Consider the following 8,743-nt stretch of genomic DNA (forward strand, 5'->3'; position numbering starts at 1 on the left):
TTCACGTGTAAAGCTAGATCAAATATGATCCACATGAATTTTTAATAATTTATAATCCACATGATCTATTTAGTGTCAAAAATTTATGTGGATTGTATTTGATCTAACACTCACTAATAATCACTTATAAATAATCATTTAATATTAGCACCATTATAACAAAAAATGTAGCTCACATTAGGTGAATAAGTTTTTATTATTTTAAATTGTGATCATATTCTTCTTATATTAGATTTTGTTATCCTAATGTCAACAGCAATTAATATATTATTGCAATATTCTATTCTTTATCTAATTGATTGCTAAAAACAAAATTATAATAATGCAAGTATCCCTACGTAAAAAACAAAAAGAATTATTAAAATCCAAAGGTCCCCATCCACCATATTTTTCAATCCAAGTCTAGAACTGAGTAAATACAACAGTGAGCATGGTAAAAGCAGTGATGTGAGAGTTGAAGAAAGTGATAGAATGGACTGAGCATGTCTCCCCCAAACCCATCACAAGGTACAATAGAAGGGCATGCCCACAACGCATGCTATGCTATACCCCATAAGCACGGCACCTACCTTAGGAATCTCTTTCTTTTTCTTTTTGTTCATCATCACTTCAAATCTTCTCTTCAATGCTTCGTTGTTTTCCCACACAACTCTCCCATCCACATGAATTTGATTACTGACTAAGCATTGCACTTGAGACAGTCCCTTTTAACTGTTTTAAAAAGTATTGCCCACTCAATACTCTATCCACCACATCTCCATTAGTGCGTGTCCTCTCTTTGTACAATGATTAGAATAAGGAAAATATAATGCTCAAGATAAGATGGCAAGGGGCCCAAAGCAATAGACATTCTCTTAAACTCCACTTATGCTCTAACTTCATTACAATAGAGTCATTGGTGTTGTTATATTATATATATGTTGTTTTTTCTGTTGGGCAAACAACCATCAAGCTGTGGATTTGTAGACATGTATAACAACACCAGTAATTCCACTGGAAACTCAGTTTCAAAGCACTCACAATGGCGTTGGCCTGTTCCTTTTCTCTTTGGAGGCTTAGTTGCCATGTTGGTTCTTATTGCTTTTGCATTTGTCATTCTTGCTTGCTCTTATTGCACCTCCAAAAATGTCCAGAGTACCCAAGATAATACAGCAGATGAGTTAACTGAAGTGTCTGTGGAAGATGATGAGAAGAAAGTGGTGGTGATTATGGCAGGAAACGATATGCCTACCTTCTTTGCAAAGCCCGCTTCTGCCAATTTCCAAATCAAGATTTAGTGATCCGGGTTTGAATTGGGTTGTGTAAATAAGTGATGGAGAATCTGCAATGAGACAGAGATTTGATTTAAATAGAGGGTGATTGATATTTGAGCTTTTTGTAAGCAGCTAATTTTGTAAGTCTTTCCGCTTCTCATTGGTGGAGGTTAGCTGTTTGAAATTTAGGGTTTGTTCTGGCTAATTTTGTTAGTTCTAATTGGCTAGTTCTATTTGTATTTCAACGATGACAAGTTTTAGGTTTTGGGTATTTGGGGATTGTAGTTTAGTTGATTGAATATCATTAATGAGAATGGTATATGTTTTGTTATATTATGGATTAAGATTTCAAACTTTTGGAAGCTTGTTATATGACAGCACCAAGGTTTAAAATCTGGGAAGATATAACATAAGATTAAACAGCTGTAGTTGAAAGGATTCTTAAGGGAAGAGGTATCAACTTAAGCTTGTTCTTCTATATATGATTGTAAACTAAATTCTTAAATGATATAAAATCTTCTATGAATCCTTTAAATTTATTAAAATAGGAAACAATTAGAATTTCTCATTCTTATCTAATATTGAAACAAATCCATTAGATTTGCTTTAATATTAATAATAATAATAATTTATTTTGAATGGTTTATTCTCTCCAATAGTTCTCAGTTCTCCTACTTCACTTCCTGTTTTATTATATAACAGGGATGCCATTTAGTTTTAATTTTAAAAATTTAATTGTATATAACAATTATGTTTTTTATTTTAAACAAACATTCAAATTCATGAAATAATCTGTCCAACCATCATAATTGAAATTAAGATTCCAATCTGTACCATTGCTTAAAAACACAGTGGAGCAATATTTCAAGATTATAAGACTCAGAATGTACAGTATGCTCACTTTTCACTACTACAATTCTCTGGTAATGCGAGCATTTCTTTACATATTTAATAATCCCTCTTTGTTTCCCAAAGTATTTATGTTAATTATAAAAACCTATGCCGTAATGCTAAGTGTAAGCATATCGCGATTGTAGGTAAAGAGAAATATACTTTTCAAAAAGGTTATTTTGTTATGCTGAGTGGGCAAGGTGATGCTGGGCAAATAAAGGTTGTCCAAATTTGGATATATTAATTCTTGCCTTCTGGTTTCTTTAAAAAAGAAAAGTTAATGGTCGGATAGAGAAATGACATTTGATGAAGACGTCAAATAGCTTTGTTGTTTATTTATTTAGTATTAATCGGTTTTTGCAGGTTAATATTTAACAAATTCCAACCGCACTGTATTTTCAAGAATGGAAGAGTCCACTATTAATATTAATACTTTTGTTTCTTGTTTTTTAATAGAGTAGCTTTGTATTGCTTTGCAAATAAAGAATATATTTATGTTATGTCATGTCATAAAAGTTTAATTTGTTTGTATATTTAGAGATAAATCATATTGATATATTTTGGTATCTATTATTAACAATTGTAACTTATAAGTACTTTAACTATATCTACATCACATTTTGTTTTAGCACTTTTAGCTAATTTCAAGAGCATACTAACAAATTCAAGTTTTTCCTATTATTGAAGTTAATTTCAATGATACTTCTTAGTACCACCATATTTTTCTTAAAGGATTTATACTTTATGTGAGTCATTTCTAAAGTTCCAAATGTCCATCACTATCTAGGAAGGAATCACACTTGAATTGGTTGACATAAACTCAATTATCTAAATGGATCTCTAGCTTTAAGGAGTATGCTTTAATTTAGCTAGTACATGTCTATTGTACATTGCAAAATTTAAAGTGCACGTTGTGTCAAATCTAACTAAAATGTGTAATTCCATTTTGTTTATGTTTTAAGAACATAAATTTATTTACAACTTTAATTAACTCCTTCAAATTGATTTTATCATAGTTATTTAATATTATTATATTTAAGATTAGCATCATATTAATTTGTCCCCTAGATGCATTCTAATATGCATTTTATTTGTATGTCATTTCCAAAACTTATTCATTTGAATAAAAATCAATAAAAAACACAACTATCAAACTTTTGAAATGCAAATGTACCACACAAATGTCATTATGATATATCAAAAACATATAACCTAAATTCCACAAACAAAAATAGAAATGGTAAAACAAAAATAAAAAAATATGATCACAAGATTCACATTCCCATATAAGAAACCACAAGCAAAAATGAAAGCATTATGAATAAGAGCATAATCACTCTCAACATAATAAAAAAGTGGCATCTTCATGATAAACACTCATTTAAGGTTCTACGTGAAATATGAATTAATGTCAAAGCCTAACCTCAACATTAATCTAAAATGTAGAGCAATTTGATAGCTTTGTTAAGTAATAATTGAAGCACATATCCAAAACAAATGTATTGGTTCATGTAACACAAATCCTATTTAGGCTTAACTAATTATTTTATTTATTTAAAATTTCTTGATACATTCTATTTAATTTAAAATTAATACAATGCATTGCTACTTTAATTTTTAAGGGAAATTTTTATTCATTTAAAGGCTTGTTAATTCACTTTAAAAACATAATATTTGTTTATTTTTGGATGATCTTTTAAGGTAACTTATTAGTGTTTGGAGATTTTCTAAAGAAATTATTTTGAGTGGTTGATTTCTAATTGTAATGAATTTATTATCTAATATATATACATATATCTAAGAGTACATGGAGTTATATAGCGACATATATACTTATAGTACAAATAAGTACATGAAATAGGGGAGAAAATAAGATCAAAAGGACCATTTGGTTTTGAAAATTACTAAAATTTGAAGTAGACAGAAAAATTATGATTATTACATTCATCATTTTTCTGGGCTTAGAAATATTCTTAAATAACTAAAAATATAGTTAATAAATAGAAATAATATGAATGATCTAATGAATGACACTAAAAATAAAGTAGAAGAAGAAAATTAATGTTGGATAGAGGATTTTTTTTCTACAAATGATGATGTTGCAAGGAAATATTGTTAAATATAGTTGTTTATGTTGTTGTTGATGATGATGATTTGTTAATTTTTTTGTCATTATAGTGATTTGATTGGCCTTTTCTTGTTGTTATTACTATTGCAAAGTTGGTGGTCTTACAATTTTTTTGATGATAATGTTTGTTATTTTTGTATGCTTGTAATTGATGACAACATAATATTTTAGTGGTTGTTTTTTATATTGTGGATCTATTAGTTTGGAGGTTAGTGCTTCAGATAGTTGGTGCTCCAAAAAAGTGTTGTGATGAGTTTTTCACTAATATTTATGTTTGACAATAGTCTAAAGTTTTCTATTATGTTGGATATGGCTCTATTAGTTAAGTTTTTTATATCTTAGTGCTTTAATTTGTAATATTCTATACATTTGGGCCAAGTTGATGCATGCATTTTGGAGATGCGTTTGCTAGTGGTCTCATTTTTTTCATGGGATTTTCTATTTTTGGATTATAGATACCATATGGTTTGGTTTTTGATGTATTTAAATAATAGCCAAAAGAGGGGGGTTCACCCCATGGTACAGAGGGTTGGAGACTAGCCAAAAGTTACTCCATACTATCTAACCAATACTTTTCTAGACATATAAAATATGAAAAATATCTTAACGTCTAACCCCCTAGTATTAACCTTCAAAATACTAGTATCCACTTTACTACCCTCAACATTAATACTATGCCAAAAAAAACCAGCAACCTATGATACAAATGTTTCTTATAGTATGATTAATATCCATAATAACTAAAAATGCCACCAAGGGCACAAAGTTCATAGTTACATATTATTGGATATAATCATTCAATTGTATGTTGTCTTTGATGTTACACAAATGTCAAGTATATGCCGGGAAATCAGTGTTTGCCAAGCTCACTTGGGAGTCAAAGGAATTTTCAATGTATGATGAGCATTTTAGTATTAACCAAGTTTAGAGTGAGTGTCTATTGAGCTCACTTAGTTGCCTAAGAAAAGTTTGCATGGAACCAATGTTAAGCAAGTTCACTTGATTACCAAAGAAAAGTTGGCATGGAACGAGTGTTAACTAAACTCACTTGGTTACCAAAGGAAGTCTAAAGGAAAGTCATTTTTGAGTTAGAGTTAACTAAGTTGGGTCAGCTAATGTTCTTATATCGATTTTGTTGGTTAGTTCTAGCTAACTCATGGGATGAATTTTGTTTGTTTATTAAAGCCAACTTGACAAGGTAAAATATATACATATAAGGTCAAGTTGAGGATTGAATTGTAAGAGAAGAAGAATGAGATTGAAAAGATAAATCAAGGAAGTAAATTAGGAGTTGACTAAACTACAAAGAACATTCTAATCAAGAAGGATCAACTATTCGAGCTAGAACAAATAGATTTGAAATCAAAAAATATAGTTGCATTAGCAATTAGGTCATATCATTGTTACTCTCTAATAATTGTAGCAATGAATCAAATCAAGGTCTTATAAAAGGAAATAGAGAAGTTAGGAGTAAATCTAGCTAGGAGATAGAGAAATGAAATAATAAAAACATGTAGGACTCCAATTTATTAATCTATCTAAGGGTGAAAGCACAATCCTATGTCACCCTTTTGTAAAGGAAAAGGCTAACAAAAGTATAACTATTCACCTTCAATAACATAAAATTGGTATTATTATTTTGCATTTAAAATTGAAGTAAACTAATTAAATGTATAGAAATGGATGAAGTTTAGGATTATAATTTTTAATAATTATTTGGAATAAGAATTGATATATTTCCTAATTTTTAAAGACAATTTTTTAGTTGCTGAAAATTTCTAAAAGTTGGGAGTCTAGTTCCCACCACAAAATTATAAGGAAATAAATTTATTTCCTTTTGATCTTAGACTATGTTATAGGTAACATATATAGGTAGAATAATCAAAAATAAAAATCAGCTTTAGACCTATATTTTCTCTTTTATAATGATTCAAATTTCAACTCACTTGAAATCGATAGTTTTCATCTCCCACCACATTTTTCAAAACAAATCCATTCTAACCAAGACAAAAATTATACATTCTAGAAGAGGACTCTCTCCTCTAGACCATCATATAATTTTTTAATATTTTTTTGATATGATTTAATATTTTTTCTTTCTCAAAACTGACATATTTTTGTGTTAAAAGACGCGCTTGTAGAATTTTTAAATTACAAAATACTATATCTAATTAAATCACTATAAACTCTACATGAGAATATTCTTGACTCTAAGCTCTATAAAATGGTGTTTATATGTTATTAAAAAAAATCATAAAAAATAGTAAGAGTTATTGAAATGCCACTTTTCTAAAATAATTTTATTTCTTTAGTAATTGGATACAAACTAGTATAAAAAATTCATTTAATAGCCATCTCCAATTGGAAAAGTGTGAGACCATATATAAATTAGCTAGAATAAATTTATCTAGATCATATGTTTTAACAAAATTGATTTTTAGGTAGAAACACTCAAATTTAGACTTTCTAATAAGTCAGCCTAAAAGGTGACACAACTTTGTAATTTTACCCCTAAACTTATCTATAAGAAGAATGTATCACCACGTGGCTGTAAATACAAAATCTAAAACATAACAAATAAAAAATGTGGGAAATGAGGGTACTACATTAATTCTATATTGTTTTGTCAAAAGGAGTGCAACCTTAAAAGCACCAACATCTTGATATAAAGCCCCAAAAAATAAAAATAAAAAACTAAAACATTTGTGGCAATAGTACTTAGATTGATACCTTTAATGTACTAAGGGTCAATGTTGATAAAATTTCTATAAGACCAAGAGGCCTAACATAGTGTGACAATGCAGATAGGAATAGCCCACACCATCTCCTAAGGAAGATGTATTTTCTATTGGGGTGCTTAATCAAACAAGTGAAATATGAGGATTTATTTGTCCTACAAGAGATTCCAAGAGGCACACTTTTATTCAAACAAATTTATTTAGAAGCTTGTAGGAAGGAATGTTTTAGATTTCTTATAATCAAGTACAATTCATTGCTTAAGAACAAACTTCACAATATACTTATAATTATACGTCTAAAAAATAACACTTACTATAAATGATTAACTTTATTATGTATATATGAATAAAAATAGTAAAGACTTTGTATCTAGTTTTCTATATTAACATATTTTTGCATTATTCTATTTAAACTATACTTAGAAAACACCATGGACCAATTCTTGTGCTTGAGATTAGTAGCCTATATCTAATAGGACATTCTTAATATATGTACATTAGTGTGTTTTTTTATATCAACTATGCAATATATTGTTTACATACCAATTAATGACACAAGTGCCCAAGTCTAGTGTTAAATACATAATATTGTTGGCAAGATATAACAAACAACAAAGAATTTTTAATTTCAAATGAAAATCAAAATGTTCATAGACAATGTCTAGGAAGCATTACTACACACCTGTCCCTATTTGATCAATTTCTATTGCCCTCCTAAAATTCTAACAATACAATATATTTAATATTAATGCCACATGGTATATAAAAAATGGAATATTTTGTAAAAATAACACATATTTACAATAATTTATGAGCACCACTCGATAGAAAGGGTAGAAGTGGAAGTTATAGCCCTAAATTTTGAATAAGTCAAACATGGTTAGATGCTACTAGCTGATCCAACTTGAAATCTCTATGCACCATAAAAACACTCAAAGAATTTATCAATGTTGAATGTGAGGCTATAATTTTGGCATTTAGAATTATGCTATATTTTCCTAATTGACAAATAGGAAAGGTAAATAAAACATAATATTTGATCCATTAACAAAAACTATACATAAAATCTACCAAAAGGTTAGGCATTCTAGCAGATCATAAAAGTACATTTCTTTTAGATCATCTCTATACATCCTATTAGATATGAACATTGACTTTGGAAACATAGTAGATTTTGAAGTTTCCTCCACCATTGGTGAAGGTTTGCTTGAAAATGACTCTTCACATTACCTAAACATTCCATCATTCATCACTAATTCACCATGGTAGCGATAACATGGATCCTCATCATTATCGAGCCCCAAATTTTGTCCCTTATTCTTAGGAATCATAATCAACTGACTAATAATCCCTTTATATCTCCCAAGAGAGAAAGACAACATAATCAAACTTTCTATTGTAAATAATTCCAATCTCAATATAACAAGATCAATGAGAAGTTCAACATTAATTTTATGAATATCTACACAACCACTTTTCCAAGGTATGCAAAACTAAATAGATTGTGAGAAACCAACATCATCACCTTCAATGGTTAGCTCTAAGTTGTCACAAAGATCACTCATTTGTTTGTTACTAGTTGTCACAAATATTCACATCTTTTGCAGTTCTCATAAGATTATGTTGATGTCATATTTATGTTAGACCAATTCTACCCTTTCATGGTGCAATTTGAAGTAATCATATGTCATATCAATTAGTAATTCTCTTTTCTCTAGATATCGTGAAACCAT

At 28.9% G+C, this 8,743-nt stretch overlaps 1 protein-coding gene across 1 annotated transcript; it reads left to right on the forward strand.

Moving 5' to 3' along the window:
* The first annotated feature begins 891 nt into the window (after positions 1-891).
* On the forward strand, positions 892-1,584 carry LOC149551945 (protein GLUTAMINE DUMPER 5-like). The gene has a single exon (XM_089789751.1). The coding sequence runs from the start codon at positions 918-920 to the stop codon at positions 1,275-1,277; it is 360 nt and encodes a 119-aa protein (XP_089645877.1). The 5' UTR covers positions 892-917; the 3' UTR covers positions 1,278-1,584.
* Positions 1,585-8,743: the final 7,159 nt, after the last annotated feature.

The sequence above is a fragment of the Cupressus sempervirens genome, chromosome 6 (assembly GCF_028749045.1).
Source record: "Cupressus sempervirens isolate cs-2001-9-10 chromosome 6, ASM2874904v1, whole genome shotgun sequence".
Taxonomy (NCBI): domain Eukaryota; kingdom Viridiplantae; phylum Streptophyta; class Pinopsida; order Cupressales; family Cupressaceae; genus Cupressus; species Cupressus sempervirens.

What these genes read in the sequence shown, in the direction of transcription:
- LOC149551945 (XM_089789751.1), top strand. Translation starts at nt 918, where the DNA reads ATGTTGTTTTTTCTGTTGGGCAAACAACCATCAAGCTGTGGATTTGTA.